Source organism: Pleurodeles waltl, chromosome 4_2 (assembly GCF_031143425.1).
Source record: "Pleurodeles waltl isolate 20211129_DDA chromosome 4_2, aPleWal1.hap1.20221129, whole genome shotgun sequence".
Classification (NCBI taxonomy): domain Eukaryota; kingdom Metazoa; phylum Chordata; class Amphibia; order Caudata; family Salamandridae; genus Pleurodeles; species Pleurodeles waltl.
In genome coordinates, this window is record NC_090443.1 from 750,027,005 (window position 1) to 750,041,909 (window position 14,905).

The 14,905-nt window shown below is 41.5% G+C and overlaps 1 protein-coding gene across 5 annotated transcripts in view; it reads right to left on the minus strand.

Annotated features, from left to right (window-relative positions):
* Window positions 1-2,948: 2,948 nt before the first annotated feature.
* NTNG1 (netrin G1) overlaps window positions 2,949-14,905 on the minus strand; it is a 671,288-nt gene continuing 659,331 nt past the window's right edge. For 3 of the 5 annotated variants that reach the window (XM_069232411.1, XM_069232410.1, XM_069232409.1), the window contains one exon: window positions 2,949-4,206. In XM_069232411.1, coding sequence (XP_069088512.1) covers window positions 3,980-4,206 — 227 coding nt within the window. In that variant the 3' untranslated portion in view covers window positions 2,949-3,979. The remainder of the gene's footprint in view (window positions 4,207-14,905) is intronic. The other 2 variants (XM_069232408.1, XM_069232412.1) reach the window with 2 other exon arrangements.

Here is a 14,905-nt window from a genome sequence, read left to right on the forward strand (position 1 = left end):
ACTAGGACATATTTATCAGAGTAATATCTTATTAGCGTGATGTACTGCACCTTAATTTTCCAGTGCACTGGAGCCAACTTCTGAGACCTTCTTTGATTGGTAAACACTTATGAGCAACCAATGAACCATCAATATGATAATGCCCTTGAGCACCTACCTGATCACTCTTTTGAGCACTGAGGAGTATGGTCTGAGGTGCTCAAAGTTGCCTTCCTCCCACACCAGCACCACTCTGCAAATCTGAGTCTGTTTTTTGAGAAATGGGCTAAGCTTTCATTCTAAAGCCTACCTTTATAGGCTGCAGCAACTCATGTGTTGATGATGATAATATGTCATTTGTAAAGTGTGAACAGTTGCCAATTTAGGGGCATATTTATACTTTTTAATGCAAAACTGCTCTAATGCAGTTTTGCATCAAAAAGTTTAGCACCGGCATGCGCCATTCCTGAGCGCCAGCTGGTCACCATATTTATAGAATGGTGCAAGCCGGTGCAAAGGGTGAGCTAGCGTAAAAAAAATGATGTTAGCAGGGTGGGGGTGGCAGTATGGGAGAAGCAGTTTTGCATCAAAAAGTTTAGCACCGGCTTGCGCCATTCCTGAGCGCCAGCTGGGCGCCATATTTACAGAATGGTGCAAGCCGGTGCAAAGGGTGGGCTAGCGTAAAAAAAATGATGTTAGCAGGGTGGGGGTGGCAGTATGGGAGAAGAGGGTTTTGCACCAAAAAATGACATTAGGCTGGTTAGAGGCAAAAAAACAAATGCCTCTAACCAGCCTAGAGTCATTTTCTGATGCAAAACCATCCATACCAAATGACTCCTGTCTTATAAAAGACAGGAGTCATGCCCACCACACAATGGCCAGCACAGGGGACCAGTGTCCCCTGGGCATGGCAATTGCCCCCTGTGCCATGCAGGGGGCCTCGAGTTGGGCCCCCAATGGCACCTTAATTTAAAAACAATACCTTACCTCTACTTACCTGGGATGGTGTCCCCCATCCTCTGATGTCCCTCTTTTGTGGGTGGGGGTGTTCCTGGGGCTTGAGGAGGGCACCTGTGGACCCATTCCATGGTGTTTAACCCCTAACGCCTGCTCTGTCCCAGGCAATAAATTATGATGAAAAGCAAGCTTTGTACCATTATTTAGCCCCTCCTCCAACCCGTACGTCATTTTAGCATGGGGGGATAAATATGGGGCTATGGGGTTACCATCATTTTTTAGATGGGAATGCCTACCTTGCATCTCATTGATGCAAGGTAGGTTCACACATCTAAAAAACGGTACAAATGCCAATATTTTGATGTTAGATGTGTTTAACGATAAAATATAAATAAATATGGAGTCAGTTTTGTGCTGAAATTGCGTACAAAAATGACACTATTTCAGTGCAAATGGAATATAAATATGCCCCTTAGTGTAACCTGGCACTGAGCAGTTACTAGCACAAAACATCTAGCAAACGAGCCGGGTATTCAGACTCTTGCAAAACTTTTAGAATCTCTGCTCAGCTGGTAGTGTGATGGGGAAAAAATTATGCAACTTTGAAGTGAGATAAGAAAAAGCTCTCCCACTCAGTCAGGAGTTCTTTATGTGAAAGCAATAACAGCAGTGCTTCATGGGAACATAAAGACAGTTCATAGCATAACGAGCCCGTCTTATTTGAATGAATATATATTCTTTTATTAGTAGGCCCTGTGACAGAAGCAGAGAGCTTTAACACTTAATCACTGATGTATCAGAAGCGAGTCGAAATGTTTAAGGTGAGCAGAAATAATGCTGGTTATACGGCAGACTTACTAAAAGCCTATCTGTGAGGTTCTGAATTTGTTGGATTCAGTCAATGGATTCCTTTGGGAGTCAAGGATAAAGAAAATTACAGTAGTCAATGCAGGGCAAAAAAAAATTGCTAAGTCCACGGTATGCCATGAGCAATTAAAATATGAAGACCTAATAGCAGTGATTTGCTTTTTAAAGTATTCAGTAACATACGTGATCAGTCCCAAGGTCCATTTTATCCCTATTTATCTGGTCTTTTCATCCACCCTTCTGCTGTTACCAGACAAGCTTGAAAGCTCTGAGTAGAGGAATTAGATCCCTCAGGCAACAAAAAAACATGAGTTTGCATATCCTCCATGTGCAACATCAATGCAGTCCCCGAGCTAGAAATGAAGTCCGCAAGGGGAGCTTAATAAATGTTAAAAAATTGTTGGGGTCAAAGAAGATGCCTGCAGGGTCTCACAGACTAAGGATTTTTCCTTGGAATAAATTGTCTTCAGAAGGACCGAATGAGTCAGATTCAATAAAAAAATATGCAAAACATTCAGAGTTTGTGTGTGGACAATAATAGGTTGGGCCTTGCACAAAAGGTATTGTGAGAAACAGTATAAAAAGTTGCACTTACGTCCTAAAGGAGAAGAGCTACACTGCATCCTTTACCAAGAAGCATATGGGCTTTACATTAACTGCTAACTGTGCTTCTCCTGCTCAAAGCAAAGGGAGAACCCCAGTTTCAAATGTATTTAAAAGCTTGCTAGACTCAATAAAAGAGGGAAGTTGAAGATTATTACCCCTTTATAAAATCTTGGCTAGAAAAGGAAGAAGGAAAACTGGTCAATAATTACTCAGCACCACTGATTTAGATCTTGCCTTCATGTATGTGCCACTCTCAAAGGATGGATTGGCAGAGCATGCACGAGCTATTCCATCCCTGAAAGCATCTCCAGACCTAGTCAGCACTGAGAACATTTCCCGGCCCATCCACCACTATCGCTTCATCCTGCATGGTCAGTCCAGCCCTACCAAAATTACAGTGATGAAGTAAGCTTCTTGAACGTGTTGTGTTTCTTCAGTGTTCGGTGATTTGTTCAATTTGTGCGCTTTTGACGCAGCGGCTCAAATAAGATTATATGAAACATTCATTTTGATCGAGACAAAAGATTAACAAAAGAAATGGGAAATAAATTAGGCTTTGCTTTTAATTGTTATAACAAAGTGCAGTACATATTCCTGAAACTGTTTATACAGGAAATTTTATTATTTTAAATCGTCCAGTGTTAAAGCAACGAGAAAACATTTAGTAATCCTTTGGTGGAATCTTATTACACTTGTTATATATGTAAACGGATATTCTTTGATGCCAGCACGCTGCCCATACAGAGAAGTCTCTGCACAACAGAACAAAAATAAATTAAAAGGACAAAATAAAAAGTAACTCTGTTTTCATTGAATTATAATTAAATACAATAACAGATTGTCTGGTAACACAAAATGGCAATAATACAAAAAAATCTACATCTGAACAGTATTTCAAGAAAAATAACTTCATTTGAATACAAAAGGATAAATACACTTTATTTTTCTATAGCCACTCTTGTACGGTAACACCAGCCTGTTATTGACATAGTGCTGCATGAATATACAAGGGTATGACTGGCTTGACTTGTTTTGGGGGCTGTTACACAAGTGCATCACTAACATCAGACAGAGAAATTGTCCAACCAACAAAGGTTACAGAGCAACGTTCACTAAAGCACAGGTTGAGGGGGGCTCAGGGACTGAAGCAGGCCAATATGGCAGCTTTTCCTTACACCCACAATGCACTGACAGCAAAGAATCCCTTTATTTGGTTGGTCCACAGACTGGGCAGAGGTACTGTAGCCCACCACATCAGAGTAGCGGAAGTTTGTGTGTCCTTTCTGTTTTGCTCGGCGCTGTCAAAGCCTTTCATTCCAGTGTAAGCTCCTGCAGCTGTCATTGTTATTTTTTGTAATAGTATTCAGCAGCTGCTGCCTTGAGCCACAAATTAACAGTCTTGACTCATAATGCAGTCCACAATTCGATAAATATGGCTTAGTTCAGTTAGGCCTTCTTTTGTTTTTTTTCTGTTTGTTTTTGTTGCAAATGCTTGCTTGCTCTTAGTTTGTTTTCAGGTGGCACATTTATGTAAGCAGTCTGAACTCGATGCCATCCAGCGCGTTGGAGCTTAGACACGGGCGAGCACAATGGCTCCCAGCAGCACAGTCGGCGTAAGTCCCCAGCTGTGTGACACCGCCCCCTGGCCATTTCGGGAGCCGCAGCCACCAGACTCCTTCTCACACTTCAACTTCTCACATAAAATGCCGGTGTAGGCCGCGGGACATTCACACCTCATGTTTCTGTGGCATATCCCCCCATTCTGGCACCGCTGTAATTCGTTGTCACATACGTTTGCTGAAAAATGAAACAAAACATTAAAAGCATTAACTTGAGATATATCTGGTGTAGAGAGCTTTCAGTCACATAGTACGTGCAGTATTTATTGGTATTTCAGAAAAAAAATAATGCAGTACACGACGGTAGTTTCATCGCTCTCATAATTACTTATTTATATCACGATAGCCATTATTTTAAAGATTACTTGCATATTCGTGAAGAATAGTATCATTAATTTTCGACTGTATGACAGTGTAATTTGATTTCCACGGTCTGGCCGAGTGGCACTCACACCCTCTAATCCATCCGAAAGTATTGTTTAAAAGGGATTATTCCCCTTTGAATAAATATTTTCCCCTTTGAATAGATAAACAGTGCTTTAAATGGGCCGGTACTCTCCGGTACTGAGTACCGGCACTTTTTTATTTTGAGAGGGAGAGTACCGGCATATCTCAAGAAAAACGTAATACTTTTAATTGGAGAGTACCGGCACTTCTCAGAAACAAGAAGGTACTCTATTACAGAGTAACTGCACTTCTATTTTTCCATTTAAAGCACTGGATACAGAGTACTCCAAAACATCAGTGGCAATTCAAAGGCACAGCTTATCATGTTTTAATAAAACAAACATTGCAGTCTCATGTATTAAAACGTTTTGGGCTCACTGGCTCGAAAGTAGCACGACTACATATACTATTGAGAGCAAAATGGGGACATCTACCACCACTTCCATTCTATCCACAAGTGAAATTGTGGGGTAGAAAAAATGAGATGGTGGAATTTTCTTTTTTTCAGGCACACATTTTTCTCTTATTCTATCCCAGAGGAAGCTCACCATATATCGTATTAGAGCTTTGACTTACAAGTTAAGTAAACTAATATGGTAAACAGCTCCATAAATCAACAACAAACACCACAGCCATACTCTCATGGGCCCAGAGGTTGTTACCCTCATGATCTTGTTCCAAATGTGCTTTCCACTTCAAATCATCCCAGGCCTAACAGTCCCCATTCTATTAAAATACGATCATTTACCAATATCACCATTTCTCATTGCTTGTCTTCTAGCTAACCTACCATCCTGGAAAAGTGCCCCAGGAATGCTCTATGTTCTTGGCATACCCATTTAAGCTTGCCACTTTTGTCTTTCATAGAATGACAATGCTTCTAATTTCTTAAATGTAATAATGTTTCTAATTTCCTAAATAACATGTTTTTTGATGATGACCTCTAAATCAGTGTCTCTTTGCCCTCATTTACTATTGCAGTGGTGTGCAAATAAGCCTACCTTTCGTCACTGACCCTGACTTCTAGGTTCATTCTGACAACAAAATCCTCCTTAATCACCCTCACTGGCACTCTAGCCCACGGCTTCTTGCTTAACATCTGCTCCATTCCATCCTCCATTTTGCCTACTACCTCTTAAACTCGCAAAAGAAATCACGCTAAACTACTGCAATGTTCTCCATGGAAGCATCCCTCTCTGTTGTTTAAAACCCCAAGAGAATACACATTGATCTGTCACCTACAGCTAGTTTAACATTTCCAGGTCAACTTACAGGCATGAGTTAGACAAACTAGTGATCCATAAAAGGTCATCTTCTCAGTTCCATCAACAAGTGTTCACATCCATTCATTTCCCCCTGCTTTCATAGGTCACCTCTCGCTGCACCTTTTCACTCCCCTTCCCTTGCAAATCCAACACATCTGCACCACCTCAAAACCCTTGTGCCAGGTTGCTACCCAGATAGATTTTTCTGCCTTGTCTGCAGTGGAATGTCCTCCCTCTTAACCTAAAATAGCTTACCCATTAACAATCATCAAACTCACCCTATAAAAACCACCCTTGTACATCCAATTTTTCACTCTTCACCCCTTATTTATCTGTTGTTACTGGGAATTGTAAAAACGTCTGTGTTCCGCCTCTAGATATGATGACAGGACTCAGACACACAACAAATACATGCATATAAATGCATCCTTGTTGAATCTGAATATACCTGTCAAGCTGATTGCTCACTGTAGCTTGTAGAGCAACGGTGTTTGGTCAGTGCCATGATCTTCATGTTTGTTTTCATCGGCCTGGGAGTGAGTCAGATACTCTGCACTATGACATAGCGAAAGCTCTGTCAATAGTACAATAAATCAGCACACATTGTCTTGGACCTTCTGAGCCTTCAAAATCAAACACATGTTGTGGATGGATAAGTGGAGGAGCAGAACAACCACATTAGACGTACAAAAGAGCATGCCTGTACAGGTATTTTTAGGTGACTTTCCTTTGGAGGGTATGTGAGGGCGGGGGCAGCAGAGAAGACCTGTCCAAGGGAAACTGATTGCTATGCACTGCCTGCAGCTGTCACTGGGAGTGGCATAGACAAACACTCTTCTTTTGCCAATGCTTTTCAAGCTGGAAATAAAACAGGTGAGGCAGCTACTGTTATAAGTAACGCGTGAACCTTTCTGGGTGAGACTGTCTACAGAGAAAAGACAAGGATCTCGAAAAGACATCCATAGCCCAACCAAAGGGGTTTTCGAACAGAAATAATTTCGTTTTTTTTCTGTGTATCCTTTTCAGACTAATGTGCGATCTTACCACAATCGTTCTGGTCGTGGGAGCAATATCACATAAACTGCAACTTTGATGACATCAGAGAAAGTCATGGTATGCATTTTATTTTCTAATGATAGGAAACTGTGTATTTTTTTTTAACAATCAATGAAATATTGTGGTATGAACAATCAGCTGGTAAAACTACTAAAAGCTAAAGGATTGTTTCCAAACAAAACTTCGTGTCTGATTTGCTATTCGACCACATGCAGCAGTTCAAACAGCAAAGAACAGAGTCTACGAATAAATCACACCCACAAAATATGTATTTATATGAAGGCAACAAAGATACAAATGCATTAAATGAAAACTTGGCAAAAAAGGTTAAATGAATCTGCGGTGGAAGATATCTGTGTAGGGTGCAAGTCTCCTTTTAGTAGCATCCCATGTGAAATGATCTCCTGGAAATGCAAGTTCCTCTAACTGAACCGTGATGCAGTCCCAGTGAACATGTGAAAGCTTGGCCTCTAACTCAGGATCAACAACACTGACACGTGTACAATACATTTCAAACATGGGCACTTGCTTTGTCAATGTCCAAAGCCTTTCTTCTTCAGATGTAGCTATTTTTTGTCATTTCTACAAGTTTTATTTTTTGCACCTTTATATAGCGTGAATGTTAGAAATGGCCCTTTTTGCAGGGTTCTCCCCAAACCTTTTGCTTTTGACCTCCTATTTTTTTTATGCTGTGCTGAATTTCATTTCTGCTGGTTTTAGGCACTTTATCACTGCTGACCAGTGCTAAAGTGCAAGTGCTCTCTGTCTAAATGGTATTAGTGATTGGTTTATCCATGATTGGCATATTTGATTTACTATTAAATCCCTAGTAAAGTGCACCACGTTTCCCCAGGGCCTGTAAATCAAATTCTACTAGTGGACCTGCAGCACTGACTGTACCACCCACATGAGTAGCCCTGTAAAAATGTTTCAGACCTGCCATTGCAGTGTCTGTGTGTGCAGTTTTAAACTGCCATTTCGACCTGGCAAGTTCTCCCACTTGTCAGGCTCAAACCTTCCCTTTTACTACATGTAAGTCACCTCTAAAGTAGGCCCAAGGCAGCCCCATGGACAGGGTGCAGTTTATTTAAAGGGTATGACATGTGCATGTGTTTTGTACATATCCTGATAGTGAAATAATGCTAAATTTGGTTTTCACTATTGCAAGGACTATCTGAGGGTTGCCTTGAAATATCTTCTAAGTGTAATTTCTCATTGGGAGCAGACAACAATGTGGAGTTTGGGGTCTCTGAACTCACAATTTAAAAAATACATCTCTCAATGAAGTTGGTTTTTAAATTGTAAGTTTGAAAATGCCACTTTTAGAAAGTGGCAATTTTTTTGCTTAACTATTTTGTGCCTCTGCCTGGGTCAAGGTGATAGTTGGGCTGTTTGTGTGTTCACTCTAGACAGTCACACAAAGGAAGCTGAGGTGTGCCCAGCATACCTTGATGGGTCTTCCCGGGCTAGAGTGGTGGGAGGCGCTGACACTTGCACCTGAATAGGGCTGTGACTGTCCTTACACAAAGAAGTCTGTAACCTCTTACCCCCTTGGAGTGTGCCTGGAGCCAGGGCAGGAAAGGGAGGGTCCTGTGCACTACAAAGACTTCTTTTTGAAGTTTGTCTACTTCAAAGACAGAAATCGGTATAAGTATTGAACGTCTAACCGCACAAAGTTAGAAACCTTCTGGACTAAGGATATTCTGCCAGGAAGAAGAGCTGGATGCTGTAGGAAGAACTGCCTGTTGATTGGCTGTGCTGGCCTGCTGCTTGTTGCTTCTGTTCTGGGGTGAAAGGACTGGACTTTGCTTTCTACATCATGCTTCCAAAGGTTCTCCAAGGGCTTAGACTGAGCTTGCCTCCTGTTAAGAAGTCTTGAGGACATCAAAGACTTCAACTGCCAGCACCTGGGTTCTCTTGCTGAGAGTCATGTCTTGTCAAGAAGTGCCAAGTCCAGTTCCAGGGCCCTTGGGAGTGAGTTCTGGTGTAACCAAGACAAAACAAGCACATTGACTCCAGAGTGACTTCAGAACTTGCAATGTTGTCTAACTCCACACTGCTGCCTGCACCAGAGCTGTGGTCCACACTGAGTGCAATGGCCGACGCTGCAGGCCCGATGCTGGCACAGCACCTCCTATGTCCTGCCGCAGTGTGAGTCCCAAATGCTGTGTCACCGTCATCCATGACCCGACTCTGCCGCAGCACCTGTGGCCTGTGGTGTGATTGTGACACTGCAAAGCAGATGACTCATATCTTGACCTGCTGGATTCATCAACCCCGTTGGATCCAAAGGAACTAAAGCCTCACCATCAATGCTGCGCCACCTCCCCTACAACAGTAAGGAACCGATGCCTCACCTCCCCTGCCTAGCAGTAAGGAACCAATGCTGCGCCGGCTCCAGTGATGCCTCACCTCCCCGACTTCGTGCAATGTCTTTGTTTCCTCATTGTTTTCAAAGGTACTGTGCCTGGGGCCCGTAGAGCTCCTTGAATGGGCCACACTCCCCAATGAGTGGTATCAGACTGTTGGAAATGACACAGTCAAGACATTGTGGTAGCCCCAGTTGGAGCTATTGTGTTTCTCAGCGCTATAGTAACATTTAATATTTGAACATTCATAACTTTGCTAGTGTATGTTTGATTTTTGTCATTTTGGTCTTGTTTTACTCAGATAAATGTTGGCTATTTTCTAAACTGGTGTGGAGTACTTTTGTGGTGTTTTCACTGCTTTACAGTGTGTGTACTAATACTTTATACATTGCCCCTGAGATAAGCCTGACTGCTCGTGCCAAGCTCTCAAGGGGGTGAGCAGGGGTTATCTTAGCTGTGTAACTCCATTACCCTGACTAAAGTGAGGGTCCCTACTTGGACAGGGTGCAAACCACTGCCAACTAGAGATCCCATTTCTAACAGCAAACTTGACCCAAAAATATTGGAGCACTTTACATGAGTACCAGTTACATTACACAAGCTAACACTGATTTTGTTCTTTATTTTTTAGGCATTGGCAGATTAAGAGAGTTCCACAGAATCACACAATGTTGAGCCGATGCTGAGACTCAAACCTGGCCCCCAGTTCCACATTTAGAAGCTCTTGCCATAGTATTACACCCTCTACAATTTATATGGTTTTCCAACTCTGCCCTTCCAGAACGTACTTTTTAGTCTGTTCTTTGTAGGATTTGTTTTAGCTTATTGCTCTACATAAATCCATGCACTCTTATTCAATCACCTCCAAAACAACACATATACCTTAGTCTTTATAGGTATACATCTCCCTTCTTGGTTATATATTCTTCCTGGCAACTAAATATCTTACTAGTCTGAAACTTTGCATCATGGCAGGGAACTAGCTTTGATGAATGCATATGACCAAAACAAAGTTGCAAAACTTTTAGGACAAGTGGAACGGTGCAGGTATCCTAGGAAAATATATTTTTATGGTTTAAATATCTATTATGTCCATTATTTTAGCTTCTGATGGTATGAATTATTTTTTAATGGCATTGTTCCACCATACACATTTAAGTCATGTCACAGTTCCTAACATTTTATTAATACCAATCCCTTTTAGCATGATGATTCTTTATTGGGCTGGTTTTATGTTTGGTGGGTGGAGGCACACACTGCACTTCTATCATTATACAGCATTTTGGTAAAATGTACTATGAAAAATATATTACAGTGGAAATCTCATAGTACAATGAAAATTTGCTGCCTGTGTCCAAGGGAGTAGCCAGAAAAATTAAAATAGCCCTCAATTTGAATGAAATCGCTGATGCTACTAAGGAAGTGAAGCATGTGAGCCAAACCCTCCCTAGAACATCTTCCTTGTGTTTTCCATCCATGCACCTATTTATTCATTCTTTCACCCTTCCATCCACTTGCTTCACCGTTACATTTGGCCATACATTCATTCTTTCTTCCATCATTTAAACTTTTCCCATTCCATCCATTCATCCACCCATCCAATCTGCCATCCATCTGTCAATTTTCCATCCATCCTCTCTGCCATTCATCCATCCACTCTTCCACCCATTGATCCATCCACTCTGCCATCCCACCCTCTGCCCTTTATCAATCCATCCATTCTGCAATCCATCCTTCCATCCATCCATTCTGCAATCCATTCATCTAGACACCCTGCCATCCATCCATTCATATACCCATCCAATCTGCCATCCACCTATCCACACTACCTTCCATCCACTCTACCAGCCATCCATTCTGCCATTTTTCCATCGATGCATCTGCTCTGCCATGCATCCATTCACTCTGCTATCTATACATCCATCCACTCTGCCATCCATTCATCCTGCTATCCACCCATCATCCATTTGTCCACTCTGCCATCAATCCACTCTGTCATTCATTTATTCAACTTTTCAGCCACACATCCATACTCTCATTTATCCACCCATCTCTTTACTCTGCCATCCTTTAACCTATCCAACCATACCTTTACTCTGCCACCCCTTAACCTGTCCACCACTATCCATCCATTCATTAACTCTGTCATTGTTTCACCTGCACAAAGACATATCAATCAATCCATCCATCCACCTAGCCATCCATATGTCTATCCACCCACTCTGTCATCAATCCACTTTCTCATCCACCTATCTATTCACCCATCCATCCATGCATCCATTCATCTGCCACATTTTCACCTGTCCATCCACCTATCTATTCAGTCACTCATCTATCCACACATTCCTTTACTTTGCTATTCTTTCACATGTCTATCCACCTATCATTCACTCATCCTTTCACCCACTCATTATCCACATGCTCATTCATCTACTTACTCATTCATCTACCCACGCATCTAACCATATTGCCTTCATTTCACCCTTCCTTCCAATATTCCTTCTTTCTGTTCTTGTTCTATTTACCCAGTGGTTGTTTTACCTTGATACTCCCTGCTCTTCTATTAACCACTGTATTCCTGCATCAAGAATGACCCCACCCCTGGTTGTAGTTGCTAAAGCGGGGAGGGGGGGGGGGGTTGGTTCACGATGCCCTTGCGGGGTATGTCCTATTCTCCTCTCTCATTTTAGTTTTTTCATGATGTTCATCAAGGCATTTTCAAAAATAGCTTTCTAAGTCATGACAGCATAATTTACAAGCAAGGATATGAATTCAGATTTAGAAACTCATCTATCGGTGTGGTTGAACAAAAAAGCACTCTTACTGAATTCTGCATGTTAGAAAATGCATAGACCAACAGAAGACTGAATGTTTGCAGAGGGGGTAGGGTTGGGGGAGGGGGCGTTCCACATTCTTTTGGGTCAGGAAGTGAAAGCCTAGTGGTGGCAAATGTGTTTTGGCTTTATGGCTGAAACAACTTGGAGAGTAATGACAGTTAGGGCTACTTTTAGAATAATTACTTTGTTTTTCAGGGGAGCAGTGACTTTTTTGTGATTTCGACATCCAAAAGGTCAGCCGTAGAAATGGCACATTCAGTTAGCGTCTGATGCGTTAATGCATCAATGGTTTAATTATAATCTTCTTTCCATTTATAACTTGAACTTTTTCCCGTACTGAGAGATGTTTTACTTAAAACGTGATTTACTGAAAACTACATGAACTTATCCGAGAAGCGTTTCTCATGTTTAGAGGCAACATAAACCACCAGAAGCCACATGAGTTTAATTCTGATCTGAACATGACAGTTATTTGTGCTGTGGGATCGCTTCTTTAATGATTAGAGAGACGCTCATACAACGGCCTGACTAGGATGGCCACTTTAATCCAGGCCATTACGAACACTGGCTCAGGTGTATGAAGCCTTTTACTGGTCTCAAACAGCCTATTGGTCTTTTGTCACCGGTAAAATGCTTTTTCACATGTATCAACCCTATTTTGCGAGTTGGTAACATATTACCGACTCACAAAATAGGGTTTGCGAATCACTATTAGGAAGGTGTGTGCCAAGGGCATCCCTTTCTAGTAGCGAATCGCACTGGTATGTAGGAATGTTTCGCGACCTGGAATGCAGTTGCAAAACATTCACAGTGAACACCAACTTCAAGCAGGTGGTAAGCCATTCAGAAACAGGAAGGGGTCCTAAAGGTCCCCTTTCCCTTTGTGAATTGGGGTGCAAAAATGTTTTAGGAGCAGGCAGTGGTCCCATTTTCCTTCAAAGAAATTACAAAGATTCTCAATTAGGAAATTGCAAACAGATTTCTACATACATCTGGCCCACTGACTCCAGTTCTGAACTTTTCACATACAAAAAATTAATTTCAGGTGTGTTAAGTTTAATTAACTCAGTGGAAATATTAAAAGACTACAAAACCCAGAATGCAATAGACTATCACACAACATTCAAAGATAATGGCCAGGAGATAGGTCATCACCCTACACCTGGCCCAGTAACCATTCTTGCAAAAACAGTTGGATTGTCTGTTCCAGTGAAGAAAATAACAGGGTTGGTTTATTATAGCAACATCCTAAATAATTTCTGCAAGACATGAACTCAGTTTCCCCTTCTGGGAAGCTGAGTCATTCTGCAAGCTGTTTCTCTCACTAAAAGTCACAATTTCCCACACAAACTCTAACAAATCTTATGCATGCAAATGAGCAAATGGGGAATATTTATTGCCATCCTTCACAGCACATGACACTCCATCATAAAATTCTACTCGAGTGACCATTAGGCAATATCTAATCATAGTGCAGAACGTTACCACCTTCTTTAATAATGCTTTTTGGTTGATTTACTGATGTAATCCTGACTAGCAATTTGCAGATTCAAAATTTTAAATTATATTCCTGCTGTCAATGGGTGATGAATATATGTCTGCTTTCCATGCTACGCCTTCAGGATCCTGCTGCCTGTTCTCTGATTTAGAAGGTTTCGCTACAGTTTAAAATAAAAACTCTTGTTTAGAGTCATTATTTTTATTTTAAGAGTATGAAAGAAAATAAGTATCAGCAACCAGTAGTGAATATTTCTTAAATAAATGACAAACTGGGGAATGTGAAACATGCCAGCACATATTTCTGTTTGAACTGGAAATCGTGGCTGTTTTACTCAAATTAAAAAATATTTTGGTTAATATAGCTTTCATTTTCATCTGATGCCTTTAAAGATAAAGCTGCTGCGCCGGGCTTGGAAGGAGATAATAAGTGTCTGACTGCAATAGGTTTCCTTTGATTTGGGCTACAGCAGTGGTGAAATATCTGTCCCATCAACACTGATCATTGCTGGTCTTGAATAATTGAGCACAAATCAATAGTTAATTAAGTACCCTTTTTAATAGAAGATGAGATCTTTTAGTTCTGGTTTGGACCAGAATATAAATCAGATCTTGGCAAAGTCTGGCTTATGCAAGTAATCAACAGAGCAAGTTTAGTTCAAAGAAGTTAAAAAGTAAATTTTAGTGCCAAAGAAACAAGGATGAATCGTGTATAAGAAACACAAACATCAGCAGTGCATCAGCAGTGAAGCCCCATACTTGTTTTTGTAAAATACCTATTAGCATGAGGGGTATGTTTAGGGGGGAGGGAAGGAGAGGATTCGAACTGAATGCACCTGAAGCTCAAGGAGAGCATTTTTCAAACTCAAATGCAGTGCTTCACTTGCGGTTGGTCGTAGAGTTTTATATTAAAAGATTTTTTTTAATACAGTACTGGTGAAAACAAGCTTCTGTGCCTGATGCAATGGGTCCCATTGCTAGACGGTCGGGACGACACAGCTACCAATATAACTAAATTACAACCAGTGGTGTTTTATTCTGTATTAAGGGTGCGATGGGAAGGAGGCATAATAACACACTGACATCATCCCCACCCATCTCTTATACCCCCTGAAAATGATCTGTGCCCACAATCCCCGCAAGTACTGGTGGCTTCTGGCCTTTACAGAGGTAGTGTTGAGTCTTGGCAACAATGGTCACAAATAAGGCCATAAATCGGATCACCTTAATCGCTGTCCCAAGGTGGCAAAGGACATCGCAGGCCAGCCTGGCGCCCAAAGTGGCTACAGGCAGCCATTTAAGCCCCAACCAAGGAGTTAGGGGACGCTCAGTTTTCGTCACGCACCAGCAGTAGGTAAAGTGCAGTAACATGCACCACAAGACCTGCAGCTACCACTGAAATGGTA